General features: G+C 38.5%; 1 protein-coding gene across 2 annotated transcripts in view; it reads right to left on the bottom strand.

Moving 5' to 3' along the window:
• Positions 1–4,147: 4,147 nt before the first annotated feature.
• The window catches only part of ZBTB34 (zinc finger and BTB domain containing 34), a 30,805-nt gene continuing 17,208 nt past the window's right edge, over positions 4,148–17,744 (bottom strand). For both annotated transcript variants that reach the window (XM_036751535.1, XM_036751536.1), the window contains exons 3-4: positions 16,910–16,994; positions 4,148–7,551 (exon numbers count right to left, since the gene is read on the bottom strand). In XM_036751535.1, coding sequence (XP_036607430.1) covers positions 6,027–7,541 — 1,515 coding nt within the window. In that variant the 5' untranslated portion in view covers positions 7,542–7,551; positions 16,910–16,994 and the 3' untranslated portion in view covers positions 4,148–6,026. The remainder of the gene's footprint in view (positions 7,552–16,909; positions 16,995–17,744) is intronic.

Below are 17,744 nucleotides of genomic sequence, written 5' to 3'. Positions count from 1 at the left end.
GGCCCAGAAAGGGGAAATAGCTGGTTAAACAACTGGTAGTTGAAAGAGCAAAGATGAAAACTGTTCTGATTTCATAACCAGTTCTCTTTTCTACTACATCATGGCAGGACAAACAGTAGGTCATGCTTCTCTTCTCTGTACCCTAGACAATGGTTTAACCTTCAGAAAATCAAAGCCTTTCAAAGTGTCAGTGCCAGTAGATGCATTTTGTTCTATACTTCTCTAAACACTCTTATGGAATGCCTTATGAGTAGCTCATGTTTCTATAGTACTTTAATGCTTAAAAATTGCTCTCCTTCATGATAAGCCTATGAGTTAAGTAGTACAAATGTCAATAGTACTTCTACCCTGCAGGCAAGGAAACTGAATCAGGATCATGGAATGGAAATGACACATCCAGAATCAAGGCTAGTGTTAGCTCCATGTTTGAACGTTGGTGGCACAGCGGATAGAGCACTGGGTCTGGAGTCAGGAAGACCAGAGTTCAAATCTGGCCTCAGATATTTACTAGCTGTGTGACTGATCCTGGGCTTGTCATCTAGCCTCTGCCTCAGTTTCCACAACAGTAAAATGAAGATAATAATAGCACCTACATCATTGGGCTGTTGTGAGGATCAAATAAGGTATTCGTAAAACATTCGTAAATGCTTGGCACATTGTATCTATATAAATGCTTGTCCCATTCCCTTCCCTTTCCACTACACCAGGGGTCAGCCAACAAATCCCAAATGCTGCCCGAATGGCTTTTCCATGTTTAAAGTTTTATCATATTTTAAAATATAAAAACCATTCTTAGCTCAGCTTGTCCCCTCTCCACCCTCCTACCAGAGTGTAAGCTCCATAAGGACAAGGACCTTGTCTTACCTCTTTAGCCAGCATCTAAAACAGGTTTGTTGAATGAATGGATGTCAGAATAAATGACACTTGGGACAATCAGGAGGAATATAAAAAGTCAGCCCACACTACTTTTGCTCTATAAGCAATTTTTATTTACAAACAGCAATTTCCATGGACTTTATTGATACCATAAAAAAAAGCCATTTACAAGCAAGAACCAAGAATTCATCCAAACAAAATTAAGCAGCACTGAAGTATCCGTGTCACAAATCTAAAACCCAATGGGTACAAGAGTAAAATAGCATTTGAATAAATAGTTTAAATTCATGCTTATAAAAGAATCCTTATGGCAAGTTACTGTCCTGACAGCATCAGCTTAGCTAGCTTCATTACTTCACATAGTGATGAAGTGGGGACTTGTGAGGTTACCAGTTTATATTGCAAGATAATGACACTGAGAGTTAAATCATTCTGATTGTTCCACCATTTATAATGGAGAATGTTAGCCCTACCAAGGAAAGTGGCCAGAGATGCTTTTCACATTAATAAATGGTTATTCTCATTACAAATCAATTTAATTTACCTCTTACTATATAGTCAGGGCAACAACCAAGGCCTTGGACATAAATCCAAAGATTGAATTCACAGCATTCTTGTTGAGGAGGAACAGCAAGAGGTTTGTTTACTGTGGCTGCCACAAGGGAAGATGCTTAGGGGGTCCTAAGCAAGGCTCATTGCTCCACTTGAACAAAATACTGGGACAGTGTGGGGCGTCCCAGGCTCCCTTTCAGCTAGGCCAAGCAGTCTTCACACAGATTCAAGAATCCTGAGAAAGCAGGTCATTGCCTGGCCTGGGGAGTCCCATATCGGGTAGAGGCAGCTAAACCACACTGGCACTTTTTGAACAAGATATGTAAGAAATGCACAATAGCCATTATAAACTTGGAACAAAGTGAATGACTTTCCTGAACCTCTAGTTCAGTTGCACTGAGCAATTATGAAATCTATGATTTATGAACTAGATTTATATAAAGAATTTACACAATTCCCAAATACTTTTCATATATAAAATTTAATAAATAACCCTGACCAGTCTAGAAGCACCATCCAAGGGGAACACTCCCTTGGAAAATAGATTCGGTGTTGCATATTTGAGTCCCTTTCAGGAGGCTTCACAGGAAACCCTTTCAGAATACCGTAATAAAAGAATCACAGTAACTAATATAAAAAGCTATTAAAATAAAATACACTGATTTCTTTAAAGTAAAGCTCATTCACATAAATTTTCACCCTCCCTTACCCAGCCCTTATTTTGTATTTCTGCAAGTTCTTCCCATGCTTTGGGCTTATTTTTTAATTATTATTATAACACAGGCCTTACCATTTGGGCTATGAGCAAAGTGAAGACTTGGTTATGTTTTTGGAAAACATGAGTTTCCTACTCATGCCTGGGAAGAATATTAGAAATCAATTTAGTTCTACAGTATATTTTGCTTAACAGTGAACTGACAGTATCCTTTCTGCTAATACAACAAAAATTAAAGGCAGAATCCAATCATGAGTCTTTCCACTCACTAAAATAAATGAAACATATAATATGTTGTATTTACAAATATAATTTCTAAATGTATTTACAAGTTTCATAGAAATGATACGGTAGAGAACAGATTAGGAGAACCAAAGTAACTGTTTAAAACCACAAACATTAGCAAAAGTATAAAAGTCTTTGTTTTCACAGTTTGTAATAACAGGTTAAATATAGAAAAGGACGCTGTCACTGTCTTCACATTGTCTATTTATTGAAAAAGGTAGCTCAAGAAGAGACTCAATTATGAACAAGCCTATATGAATTCAGGATATATTTCACTGTTAAAAGATTTCACATATCACTTGTAGTATTTTATTGACTTCTGCATCTGTTATAAATGAAATGTAAAACAGTACTGTGTTAACCCCAAACTGTACAGAAATAGGTACTGTACTTTTAAAAAAAGTTGCTTTAAGCAGTTACCACTCAGCATATTTCTGCTTTGAAGAGACATGAAATGAACTTCGGGTAGACAATGTGTCTAGGTTGTGGTCACGACAACCCTCCCTGGCATATCCTCATGTGACAAGGCACAATTTAACTGCTGCTGCCAGATTGGAAGTTCATCTTGTACCAGACTTCACACTGGGTAGTGTGACTTTAGGAATGCTCCAAGAGACTGAGGGAGCCCTACGCTGGCCTAGGTGTCTGAGTGGTTACAGTACTGTGTTATGGCTTGAGAATTCATTCTTAACACTGCTAGCAGTGGAAAGGGTAAAGTGTTAGCAACATGAATGGGAGGCAAGTGGAACTTGCAAAAATGTTGAATCATGATTATTATCGAGAAAATGAATCAATTTCCTGCCCCTTAACAGTCCCATTACAATGTTTTGAACCTGAACTGTACAATCAAAGCAATGTATATATATATTTTTTGTCAGAGACAATTTTGGATAAGTCACTCTTTGGTAAACTCAAACCAGTTTAATAGATTTACAAATACAAAGAACTCCATTTAAATAAGGTTAAGACTGTGACACAATGACAAGAGCCAGGACGTATAAGGTGCCGCCCAAACTTCCCCTCTCCTAACTTGCCTTAGTTCACACAAATGCTATGGAAGCCCACTCAAGGGTTCCAAGCCTGAAAGGAGAAGGGGGTTCCCTGAGCCCAACCTCCTGTGTCCTTGATTTGGCCATTTCTTGTCACATACTTAGTTGTATCAAAACACAATTTTTTTGCATTTAATTTCTTTAAAAAACAAAACAAAACAAAAATTCATTCATGTAAGAAAAAACACCACAAACATTTACCTGAAACCCCAGAATGTATTTAATTGGGTAAACACTTAAGAGTCCGGTCTCCCCATGAGGCACAAGGCTTTAACAGGAGTCACACAGGTGCTTCATGGAGAGAACAAACCCCTTATTTAGGCAGTTTTAAGAGGAAAAAAGGCATATTATATACCCGATTTAGCTAAAAACTACTCCTCCGGAGCAGCTGGATTTATAGTGTAATCTGTATGTAGTAACACTGATCCATAGTGCAGCTGGTTATAAGGTTAGCAGACACTGTGTTTAAAGAAAGCAGCTACCACACAGCCACACCCCACAAGGGGTCATTATGTACGAGGGCTTGAATTTTTTTTCTTAAAAATAAAAAAAAAACCCCGCTATTTAAGTTATAAGAGCCACAAAAGCATTGCAAACCAGCAAACATATGTATATATACCTTTTGTATACATACATACATATATATATATTTTATTTTTTGGTAATCCTGTAAACTAAATCACAGCTCATTTTTTAAAATTATTTTACTCTTTTTCAGCTGAGAAGCTTCTCCACAGCAAGTCTGCAGAGCTAAGTTACTGCTCCAGAAGGGAGCTTACGGAAGGCTGGCCATCTTTGTGGCAACCTCCAGAGCCCCTGCTCATGACTATGACTCGTTCTCAATTGACCAGAATAGACAGTACCAAACCAAATCAACTTTTTTGTGTAAAGCATCTTTTGGTACACTATAAGCACATATGAGCACTCTGTCGAGAACTAAAAACATTTCCTAATGAATTAAAAAAAAATCTTCAAATAGGGATCACATCTGTTCTTATACAGTAATGTGTTTGCCAGCACAAGATTTTGAGGTCTCTTTTTCAAGCAAACTAAAAAGAGAGAGGAAAAAAACCTGTTGCTTTGTAATTCACTATCACCATTAGGTTTCACATTTTTTTATATTATACTGACCTAACTGATATTAAACATAAAAGTAGCACCACATAAAACAAAAATGGGTGACACACAAATATTTGGTGACACACACAAAGTATCTTAAAGAGGGTTTCTTATGGTTGGTTTCTTTAAGCAGGAAACACTGATTAGCCACTGAAAGAATGGGGAAGCCACTGTGGCTTTGTGTAGCACACAAGATAGACATATTGCTTGCGATTCCCGTAGAATATATCTTTACAAAAAGTACAAATTTCCAAGTTCGCAGTTTCACAAGGAACCGCAATATAGAAAGTTACTATGCACCTGAACTGGCTGTTTGGAGAAAACAACAACAAAAAATATATATATGTATATATATGTATATATATATATATATCAACACTGTGTGGAGATATAGTCAGAGTTACAACCCCCTCTTCCTTTAGTGAGAGTAGCAACTCATCTTGTAGAGTGATTTGATTTAGTTACCTGGTATTTAAATTTCTACAGTACGAAATGAAGGTAGATTCTTAGGCCAGTAAAAACATTTAAAACCACTGTTACTTTAGGGTTGGATAATTACATTACAGCTGTGTAAAAAAGGGCAGCACCACATGTCATCCAGCTTACCTACTGGACAACTAACAAAAATTCCAAACAATTCTAACTAGTTGAATAGATTTATGGCATTTGGTTTATGTGTTTGTTATGGAGTTATAAAAAACAGGATCATTTGCTTTGCTGACTTTTGGATGCTATGATTAATATATAAGAAAACCAAATAACATTCTTCAAGGGATAAAGGAGCAAGGTCTTAAAATATATTAGGCAGAGATGAGATTAAGAGTCAAAAAGCCCTGTACACACTATATTAACTTACATATTCCTCTTACATTCACCTCAACCAGAATAAAAGCAAATTTAAGAATGTATATATGTAATATATATAATAAATGCTTTATTATATATATATATATATGTATAAATTTTCTAACTACCAAAAAAAGTAATTTTCAACTCTAAAAGGTAATCATCAGATCTTCTGGACATGCTATTCTCTCTCCATGCACATGCATAGAAACCTACATGCACACAGAGAGAGAATATGTGCCCCAGGGTAGCAAAGGTAGGGTGAACCCAGTTGGCTTAGCTATGCTACTGCCAGAATTGGGATTAAAGTAATTCATCCAGAGGAATAGCATCAGCCCATGTTTTCCCTGTATTTTCGGCCTTTCGGATTCTAAACTCTTTCAACGCACATATACCCAAGTCTCCTTGGAAGCAAAGAACAAAAATGGCAAAGTGTGCTATCTAGAAACCTTGGGAAAATTTACTGTGCACCTACTAGGTTTCAAGGTGGTCAGGTCAGTAACTGGGCTAAGAGTTACCTACAGCAAAAAATTTTTAAATGCATTGATGAGTGTGCTTTGTTTGGGTTGCACTTATTCAACATGTTAATCAGGGGCATTAGACACTGTGTGAACTTCCATACTGGAATCCAGCCCCACCTCTGAGTTGGAGGCATCATTCTCAATTTTCTGTTCTGCATATGCATCTGTTCTTTCTGGGGACTCAATGCGACTTCGGACTTCGGCCACACCTGGGTGATTTTTCCGCAGGTGCTGGTTAAGTGTTCCCTGGAAGGGAAAGCACTTCCCACAGATCTCACAGCGGAAAGGCTTGTCATCAGTATGGCCACGGATGTGGTACTCCAACTGGTCCTTTCGTGTGTACTTTTTACCGCAGAACTTGCATACGAAAGGGGTAATTCCCATATGGAGTCGCATATGCCGGTCAAGGCTCCCCTTTTGGTTAAAGGATTTTCCACAGTAAATGCAGATCAACCTTTCATTGTATGGATACCAGTGGCCTCGTGCACTCCTCTCCCGGGGGCTACTCTCATACCCAGGATTGCTCACAAGAGCTTCACTATCTGACCCTTGCACCAAACTCTGCAGATCACTGTGCAGATGGACAGAGGAGGGGCGCTTTTGGCGGGCCCGGCCCCCTCGGAAGCAACTTAGCATAGACCTGGATGGGCTGGAGTTGCTCAGGTTCCCAAAAGTTTCTGATATACTTGATGGCTGAGAGGCTACTTGGGAAAAGGAGTATGCATGCTGTAACACAGAGCCATAGGAGCCTACATTCACTGCCACCACTTGTTCACCGTCTACCATCTCAGTGTGGTAGCCATCATCACCCAAGGAAGAACTGTCTGAACAGCTGGGTCGGTCTGATTTCTCAATTTTCACTTTTACCTCTGTGATCTGGCTCTCCCTCACAATCAGGTCCCCTTGTTCATGGTCACCCTCTATCTGAATCTCATACTCAGAGACACTCCCGCTGCTTCCTCGGTCTGAGTGGCCTTCTTCTTGTAAGCGGCCACGCAGAGATTTGCTCGGAGTTGCCTCCATCCGTAGATCATTGCCAGTGGTTGGCTGACGCACCTGAGAGCAATATGGAGGCGAGATCTCTACTGGGTTGGCAAAGAAGCTGCTCTCTTTAACTCCATTGCGGTTTTCTGAGTTTTCATCAGCACCAATGGTAACAGAGTCAACATCCCCAATGCTGATTTTTGAATGGATGCTCTCCAGGATCTGTGTGCACTTGTCAATGACACATTGCATCTGAAGAAAGCTAGCAGCAGTGAGAAAACTGACAACATCCTTCAGCTGTAAGGACATTCTTCCAGTGTAACAGAAAGAGAGCAACTGTTCAAAGACATTAGGATTCTTAATCACTGAGATGGATAAGCCACTCATGGTACTTAGTGCTGAATGGTCACGAAAATAGGGAGAGCTGGCAGCAAGGACGGCTTTGTGGGCTCGGAATGGCTGGCCCTGAATATGCACAATGATGTCACACAGTTTTCCTTGAAGGCGGAGTTCATTTAACTGGCTCAGAACTGTGTTGCTGTACTCGGGCACATCAAACTGAATAAAACTGCTGCTGTCCATTTCTACTGACATGAAGTGTAATCTAGAGAGAAAAAGAGGGAGAGGGAGGGAAAGAGTGATAGACAGAGAGGCTTGTAATCCATTTACATTCTACATCACGTGGTAAAAATAGCATGGGTATAAGTTTGTGAGTGTGTGACAGGTAACTACTAATGCTTCTAACATAAGCTATATCTGAACATTCTTTTGTTCATAGGATCATAAGATTCAAGAGCCAGAAGAGAATCATGGAACACTCAGATTTAGAATTGGAATGACTTCATTATTTTTTAAGTTTTAAAAATTCTGAACTTAAAACACCAAAAAATGAGTACTTCCATACACACAAAACATAAATTGTGACTTTCATACTGCTTGGTTTTATATACATATCTCACACACATTTTCAAAACTATCCTGTTTATTTGTGCTTTCTTCTGTAGATTATAAAGTGTTTCAATGGCCCTCTTTTTTGTGGCATCACTATTGCTAACCTTCTCTGTGTCCTGTCCCCTAACCTCACTGAAAACCAAGAGAAGAGAAAAAAGTAAAGCAAATAAATATAATTGAGCAAAACAAATCTATATAATAGTCATGTCCAAAAAAGCATGTCTCTGTCTGCACCTTAAGTCCATCATTTCTCTGTCAGAAAAGGGTAATATGCATCATTCTAAGTCCCCTGGAGTGATGGTCATTGCATTGATCATAGTTCTTGAGTCTTTAAAGTTGTTTTTCTTTACAATGTTGTTCTTACTGAATGAATTGTTTTCCTTGCTCTGTATACTCCATATTGAAGTATTAATTCACACGACACAGGATTCTCTGAAATATTTTTTTTTGGTCATTTCTTCTGGCACAATAATATTTTATTACTCACAGACTACCATTCAGCAACCATTCCTTAATTCATGATCATACCTTCCCTCTTCTTTATATTCAAACTCTTTGCTTTTCTTTTTTCCTTTTAATGCCCCTTTCCAGATCAGGAAATTTGTTTTGGTTCCAACTGTTCCTTCCCTGGTATTATCCTCCCTCAACTCTCTACCAAACTTTGTTGTGTGTTTCTGTGTGTTCATTCAGTGTCACTGGATCAAAGAGTTTGTGGCAGGGAGTAATGTGTTGGTTATGAAGGGCTTTGAATGCCAAAAAGTGGATTTTGTATTTGATCATAGGGATAACAGGGAGCCACAAGAGTTCATTTACTAGGGAGCAAATGGTCAGGCCTGAGCTTTGGGAAAATAACTTTGGTGGCTGACTGAAGGATGGACTGGAGTAGGGAAAGACTTGAGGGAGACAGTCCAACCAGCAGGCTATTGCAATGGTCTAGGCATGAGATGAGGAGGGCCTGCAACAGAGTGGTGACAGTGTCAGAGACGAGAAGAAGTCTTATTTGAGAGGTGTTGCAAAGGTGAAACTGTCAGGTAGAGGAGTTAGCTTTGGTAAAGAATAAGGCCACCTCATCATGTGAGACAATAGTGAAAGAAATAGTGGCAGAAGTTACATGTGGCATAAAAGTTCTACGAGATGGTAAAGAGGGAGTTCAAAATGAATGGTCTCAATTTTTTTTTTCTCTTAAATGAGGTAAGGTTCTTAACTGAGAGAACTAGGGGAGAGGAGACACAGATAGCTTCAGGAGGAATGAAAAAGGTCTGGAAGAGCTACCATGGAGAGTGGGATAGTAAGTTGAAAAGAGAGGAGTAATAGGATTGCCTAGTAGCAGCGAGGGTCCATTTGAGGTTGTGTAACATAGATTTATACTGGACCCACTCAAAACACCTATATTTCTTTTTCTACCTTCATTCAACAAAACATGTATAGGAGAGAGGTAGGAGTGATCCAAGGTTGAGGTATTGCAGAGGATAAGTGGTGAAAAGATGCTGTGGGAGAAGGATGTATTCAAGAGAACAGAACAGTGTAAAGTTGAATTGGTTCAACAAAGGATAGAGATGGAGAAAAGAGGAGAGAATGGCTAGTGCAAGGGAGATGGCCTCAGAAAGAATTGAGGGGGTCAAGGGACTGGAGGTCACATTACGGATGAAGAACAAGCTTTTTGAAAAGAAAAGCAGAGGGAGAGGTGAAAAGCCAATAGGTTATGTCAGATGTTAGGCCACATAAGGGGATTTCAGAATTCTGGAACAGGGAGGTAGTATATTTGTGGGTGATGTTAAGAGGAAGAGGATGACCATCTTTTTGTGTGGCTAAGGTGAGGTGGAGGTCATAAAAAATGAACAGGTTGAGGAACTGAGTGGTTAAGGTATCTGAGGGAGAGTCAATATGTATGTTGAAGTTCCTTAACATAACGGCAGGAGTCAGGGAGGACAGAAAATTGTGAACCACATACTGAAGTCACTGAGTAAGGAAGGAGAGTGAGTTGGAGGTCTGTAGACAACAGTTACCAGGATTTTAATTTGGTGGTAGAGACTAACAGCATGAACTTCAAAGGAGGATAAGTTATTTAATGATGAAGGCAGAGAGAGAACCTGAAAGTGGCAAAAGGGAGCTCAAGGAGTATTATAACTCCCTGGCCTTGGCTAGTCAGCTGAGGGGAATGAGGGAAGGTGTGTAGCCAGAGACAGAAAGGGTGGCCAAGGAAACTGTGTTTAGGAGGGAGCTAGGTTTCAATAACAGCTAGTAGATGGAAGTGTGGGAGAGGAAAATATTTAGAACAAAGAAGGTTGTTACCTATGGAACAGGCATTCCTGAGGACATAGTGGAAAGAGTGGGTGATTCTTTTTTTAACTTTGGAGTGGGAAAGTGGAAGGGGATGAGAATAAGGAATCAAGAGGTGAGGAATGGGGAATAGGGTTTAGAAGATGATCTATGGGAGTTCAGAATCATTTGGGATATGTGGGATATGACTAGGTGTGAGAATGTTCATCATTAAGTCAAAAACAACCCGCCTCCGCCCTACAGATCAGGCTGGAGACAAGTATAATATGAGGTGGAAGACAGATGGTCAGATGGAAGGCCACATTTCACTATTCCTCTTCCTTCTAAAGGGTGTAGATTAGGCAAGAAAAAGGTGAAGCAGGAGAAGGAAGTCCCAATCCTCACTGATTTTCCCCTCTGGCTTCCTTCAAGGAACAGGTACAAGAAAGGGAAGGCTTGATATCAAAGGAAGGTTGGGACTCTCCACTGGAGGTTCCCTGCATCAAAGTTGGGATACTGGACTAGCACAGGGTAGAAGTTGCTCTGTACTTGTACAGATGGAAATTAGTCCAATCCCCAGGCAGTATAGCAAGAAGGAGGAGACTCAGTTGAGGGGGAAATCACTTTGGGGCAGATGGAATATGGGTCCCTTGCAACCTTCTCTCAGGGGACATGAAGCACAGTAAGAAGTAGAAAGTGTGCAGAGGAAGATGTGGCTCCTTTTCTTACATGAAGCAGAACAGAACTAGTCTACCTTGCCATCCCAGGACCTCCGTTCTTCTCATTTAACTCCCTCACTACCCACTGTGCTATAAGAAATGGGGAAGATATGGACTTCATAATAACCTGGAAAAGCCTACATGATATAATGCTGAGTGAAGGGAACAGAACCAGGAGAACACTGTACACAGCCACAAATATATTGATTCTGTGATGACTAACCTTGATACACTTGGCTCTTCTCAGCAATACAAGGTTCAAAGACAACTCCAAAGGACTCATGATGGAGAGAGCTATCTACATCCAGAGAAAGAACTATGGAGTCTAAATGCAGATTGAGGCAAACTGTTTGCTCTCCTTTTTTTTCTTTTGTTTTTTTTTTCTCTCTTGTTTTTCTTCCTTTTTTTGTTTTGTTTCTTCTTTCTCATGATTCATTCCGTTGGTCATAATTCTTCTTTACAACTTGACTACTGTGTAAGTAAGTTTAATGCGAAGTTATATGTAGAAGATATATTGGATTCCATGCTGTCTTTTGGGGGGGGCGGAGAATCTGGAACTCAAAATCATGTGCAACTGAGTGTTGTAAACTAAAAATAAAAAATCTTAATTTAAAAAAAATATTAGCTCTACATCATCATACAGAGCCTTCTGATTATTCAAATAAATTTATCTATGTTTTTCTGGACTCTTATATTTGTATTTCAAATTTCTTACACAGATCTGATCTTTTCATTTAAATGCTTGAAAGTCCTCTATTCCATTAAAGGTCAATTTTTTCTTCCTGTAGGATTATACTCAGCCTTGCAGGCCAAGGTATTTTTGGTTGTGAACCTGTATCTTTTGACTTTAAGATATTATATTCCAAATACAAGCCATTCCCCAATTGAGAAATGGTCAAAGGATATGAACAGGCAGTTTTCAGAGGAAGAAATTAAAGCTATCTGTAGGCATATGAAAAAATGATCTGGATCACTACTGATTAGAGAAATGCAAATCAAAACAACTCTTAGATACCACATCTCTCCTGTAAGATTGGCTAAAATAACAAAACAGGAAAATGATAAATGCTGGAGAGGATGTGGGGAAATTGGAACATTGTTGCATTGCTGGTGGAGTTGTGAGCTGATCCAGCCATTTTGGAGAGCAGTTTGGAACTATGCCCAAAGGGTTATAGAAATGTTCGTACCCTTTGACCCAGCAATACCACTTCTAGGGTTGTATCCCAAAGAAATCACACAAGCAGGAAAAGGACCCATATGTACAAGGATATTTATAGCGGCTCTTTTTGCGGTAGCCAAGAATTGGAAATCAAAGGGATGCCCATCAATTGGGGAATGGTTGAACAAGCTGTGGTATATGAAGGTGATGGAATACTATTGTGCCACAAGAAATGGGGATGATGCAGACTTCATAACAACCTGGAAAAACCTACACGACATAATGCTGAGTGAGCGGAGCAGAGCCAGGAGAACGTTGTGCACAGCCACAGATATATGGATTCCGTGAGGACCAACCCTGACATACTGCACTCTTCTCAGCAACCTAAGGTGCAAGGACAACTCCAGGAGACTCACGATGGAGAATGCTACCTTCATCCAGAGAAAGAACTGTGAAGTTTGAATACAGATTGAGGCGCACTACATGCTCGCCTTTTTTGCTTCTCTTTTGTTTTTGTTTTTGGGTTGTTTTTTTTTTTTGGATCTGTTTCTTCTTTCTCATGATTCATTCCATTGGTCATAATTCTTCTCCACAACTTGACTAGTGTATAAATTAATTCAACGCGAAGTTATACATGATAGTTATATGAGATTCCATGCCGTCTTGGAGAGGGAGGGGGGAGGGAGGGGAGAAAATCTGGAACTCAAAATTATGTAGAACCGAGTGTGGTAAACTAAAAATAAATAAATAAATTTATAAAAAAAGAAAAATAAAAAGATATTATATTCCAAGCTCTTCTCATTTAGAGCAGAAGCTGCCAAGTCTTCTGTGACCCTGATTGGAATACCTTAGTGACTAAGGCTTAATCCCTGTGTTCCTCCCTTTCTGGATGGATGCTTGTAGTATTTTTTTCTTTGATATATGTACTCTGAATTTTGGTTATGACATTCCCAGGACCTTTCATTTTAGGCTTTCTTTCAGGAGGTGACAGATGGATTCTTCCTACCTTTGCTTTACTCTACTGTCCCCAAAGAGCTAGTTAGTTTTCATTTACATTATTTTAAAATATAATATCAAAGCCTAAAAAAAAAAAATCATGGTTTTCAGGAATACAAGGATTCTTAAATTCTCAATCTGACCTGTTCTCTAGGGTATCTGTTTTTAAAAGCATTTACCTTAATCTTCCATTTTTTTCCAAACTTGATTTTGAGCTATTTCTGAAGTCACTGATTTTTTTTTAATATCTTCTGATTTTCAGAGATTCCATTTCTTAAGAAAGGCTTAATGCTTTCTCTCCTATTTATTCTTCTTCTAATTCTTGTCTCCAGTGCATTATTTCACAATTTATCCTTCACTTCCTTTCTTCTAGGTATTCATGTAGTCCTTGTGGAAAATCCATTTTTTTTGTGTGTGTCTGTGAGTCTGCTTAGAGGTGTTACATAGGTACTTTCTCCTCCTACGTAGAATTTTTCTGGATCTCCAGATCTACAATAATTTTTTTTTTATAATGGGCTATACATTCTTTGGTTTACTCATCTCTCCAACTTTATTTCCTGAATTGGGCTGTGAGTCAGGGTCAGGTTCCGCCTCCTGCTGGACTTACGGGTGGGTGATCAGCTTGGCTTGGTCTCACTTGAGTCGTCTGTGCTGACCTCTACCTTCTAGAGTTAGGCCTCACTGGTTTTTTGAGGTTCAGAATGCTGGCTCTTTGGGGTCTTTTATAGTATCTCAGGACAGAATGCTAGTAATTTCAAATCTTGACCATGCCAATTGCTGCCACTCCAGGTGGCTTCCCAACCACCCTGGGGATTTCTCAGGGGAACTTTCCTTCTTATTGTCTCTGGACACAAAGCCTTGGAGACCATATTTCTTTGGTTTTACTGGGATAATAGTGACTTGTTTGCCAGTACTGGCTTTGGCCAGCACTGGTGGCTCCATTTCCTACTGGCCATAGTGTTCTGGCTGACATTTCTAGGCATTCTTGAGGTTAAAAAAGTAATTTAATACAGTTTCTCACTGGATTTCTCAATCATTATTTGGTCCAGTGTGAATTTCCAGTTTTTGCTGCAATGGTATGTGGGAGCTGAGCAGTCTGCCTCTGTTCAGGCAGCCACCTTGGCTGGCAGTCCCCTGGAAGGGACTTCATAAATAATTTAGTCCAACCCTATTATTTTTACAATGAAGTCTAAAGGAGGCAAGTGAGTTGCCTAAGGTCACACAGGTGGTAAAAAGCAACTGATATTTAAAATCTGGTCCTATCAATACAAATAGAAATTTGGTACTCTTTACATTAGTTTACGATTATTAAGCTGTTCCGTGCTTTGGTCCTGAAGCCTACAGAAATGTCACCTATACAACTCCTTTGGATTAAAATGAAAATGTCCCAGATGTCCAATGTCTCTAGTTTTACACCAACCTTTCCATATCTAAATTTAGCAGATGTTTCCCTTTAACTTTAATGGACAAATTTATGCCTCTTTGATCAGATAAAAAGATTCTCTTTCAAAGACAGAATAACATGAAAACATAAAATTTCAGTGCTGAAAGGGCCCTCAGAGGCTTAGCTCCACTATTTATAAGCTACAGGATCTTGGCAAATTACTTCCCCTCAGCCTCAGTTTTCTACAATGGGGATAATTATATTTAACAATATCATACTTTACAGGATTGTTTGTGGGGAAAGAACTTTGTAAAAGAAAGTACCACAGAAACCTGAGTAGTTGCTAATATTTCCTAGTTTACAGGGTTGTTGTGAGAAAGGTGCTTTGTAAACAAAGTCCTGAAGTTGTCTCCTCAAAGCCCAGGTTCTCTTCTCCTGAATGGTTTAGAACGAGTGTTCCCCGGGAGTCCTGCGCTACAGTACCCAACTCAAAGCTTAACCTGAGGTTAACGTGAACTGTCTGCATCTATGCCAGTTATCTTATACTACTTCCCACACCAAAGGGTATAAAGCTGTGCTGACTGTCCGATAAAGACAAGGCTACAGGCCGCTATACTACAAACCACTCGAGACCAGTTACAAGACTCCCAAATTATAAGACAACACCTGTATCATGACTGATAAGTTAATTCACCTTGATGGACCTCGGATTCCTCACCTGTAAAGTGGGTATACCTAGCTATGTCATGGGTGTGTTAGGGTTACTACTGGCTAAAATGAGAAAATGAAGAGAAAAATATTTTGCTAAATAGAGAATACAACATGAAGTTTTATTATGATTATTCGTAAAAGCAGATAAGAAAATGTGACAGGTGCTATGTAATTATCAATTTCATAGATCCATGGGTCTCAGTTTCCTTCTCTGTAAAATGGAGATCGGCTAGATGATTTCTAAGTTCCCTTTCAGCTATTTTAAGCTATATCAACTATTTATATATTACCTTTTAGGAGGAGTAGGAGGCAGAGTTGTGGTTGCATAAGTGTAGAAAATACCCTGTACCAAGACAACTCTGACATTCAACTGGAACTTATAGCCCTAGAGAGCTTCTTGGGGCCCTGAGAGGTTAAATGACTTGACCAGGGTGGCAAAACTAGTATTTGGCAAAGGTTTGCTCCTGATTTCAAGGGTGCGTTTCCATCTTCTACATGATATTGTCTCACTTGTGGTTGTCCTTGTTACCAAAAATAGCAAGCTAATATTCTGAATTTTTTCTTCAACAAACACATTCATTTTTAACAAAACAAACATTTATATTTTAATTATGAATGGGTCTTTAAAAACAAAACAGAAAAACCTTCAAGATAGATGTAAAAACGAAAAATGAAAACTACTGGGTTATGTAGCTGCACTTCAACTCCTTCTTCTTCTGTATCAACATGGGAAAAAAAAAGTTTTCATGATATTCAAGTACCAAATGTCTTCTCATTAAGAATGATTTATGAGAACTGGCTGAACACATTATGGTATATGTTATAACAGAATACTACTGAGTCATAAAAAATGATGAAATTGTCAGAGAAAGATGGAAAGACTTGTATGTATGAACTGGTACAGAGTAACATAAGCAGAACCAGGAAAAAAAAACAGAAAAAAAAGCTAGACTAAAAAAAACAACAACCCTAATATCAAACAACTTAGAAAAACTTAAGAATTCTCAACACAATAAATAACTATGACTTCTGAGAACAAATCAAGCATGTTACGCATCTCCTGACAGAGAAGTTATCAATTCAAAATACAGAATGAAATATTTATTTTTTGGAAATGAACAATGAAGGAATTTGTTTTGCTTGACTATGTATTTGTTACGTGGTTTTTATTTTTTTTTCCCACTGGGGAAAGAGAAAAAAAAGATTTTTGTTAATTGAAAAAAATTTAAAGAAAAAATGTATTAGTTTGGGAAGAAAAAAAATTCCTATATGTACGGAAACTACTGTTAAAAAAAACCCATGATGCTTACTGTTCACCGGTATGATTTTCTTCAAAACTTTGTAAACAAACATGCTTTTAAATAGTTCACAATTTGCCTTAAAATGTATTATGGTCAATATAATAAAGGTATAATTATTGGATGTTCATATCATAGCTAATTTTTTTCCCTCAGGAACACCGTTCCATAGTCATTTCATCTGTGAAATTAAAGGAGTTGAATTAGATGACTACTATAAGGTCCCTCTATAAAGTTCAAATCACGGCTGTGACTGATTAGCATAGTTAACAAGAGGTAATAATGGCCAGTGAGAAAATGATTAAGGGGCAGGTAAGTGGCAGAGTGGATAGAGGCCATGGAGTCAGGAGCACCTGAGTTCAAATGTGGCCTCAGACACTTACTAGCTATGTGATCCTTGGCCAGTCGCTTAACCCCAATTTCCTCCCCCCCCAAAAAAGAGAAAGAAAGAAAGAAAAAAAGAAAGAAAATGATTAATACATTACCTGATGCTAACTCAGCTTCATGAAGATGAGCTGGAGAGTTGTCTGCTATCCTCAAGTAAACTTATGCTTCTAAAACATTCTTTCCCTGCATATACAAAGACAGAATGACACAAATAAAAGGAAAAAAATACTCATGTCCATCCTTATACTTTTTAAGCAACAAGTCTAACTTTTGCAAGTTTCAGGGCAATTTATATTTTCCAACTCACTGGACTGTTAATTTTACAAGCAACCAAATCATTAGACCCCATAAGCTTATCTTCCTAGACTCTACTTAACTAGCAGCACTGAGTCAGTAAAACCTACCAGGAAAGGATATGGTTACAATAGCCAACACTATCTGTGACCAGATTGCTCAGGGACTAGACAACGTTGGCTATTTTAATTAACAAAATTATTTTGCTGCATTTTAGCTCCATTGCTTGTGAAGGAAGGGAGGAAGCCAGTTATCAATAACAGTAATAAGAAATTATTATCATTCACATTTATATTGTTGTTTACAGCTTACTAAATTCTGTGAGTTAAGACAAATATTATCATCCACATATCACAGAAAACAAAAATGAGGCTCAGAAAGTTTAAGTGACTTAATCTTACAAGACTGCAGCTAGGAAGTGGCAAAGACTAAGCTCAAAGACAGGTCTTCTGCCTTCAAGTTCAATAGTCTTTCTGTCTTATAATGCTATGATGAACTTCAAAATGCATAACACCAAATAGTAACTTGCATTTTGATAGTGCTTTAAGGTTTACAAATTTACAAACTGTTTTCTTCACAACAATCCTGAAATAGAGAGTAATACATCAAATGTCCTTTCTGAAGCTTGATATCATAACA

Source organism: Trichosurus vulpecula, chromosome 3 (genome assembly GCF_011100635.1).
Source record: "Trichosurus vulpecula isolate mTriVul1 chromosome 3, mTriVul1.pri, whole genome shotgun sequence".
Taxonomy (NCBI): Eukaryota; Metazoa; Chordata; class Mammalia; order Diprotodontia; family Phalangeridae; genus Trichosurus; species Trichosurus vulpecula.
This window is presented reverse-complemented; position numbering and strand designations above follow the sequence as displayed.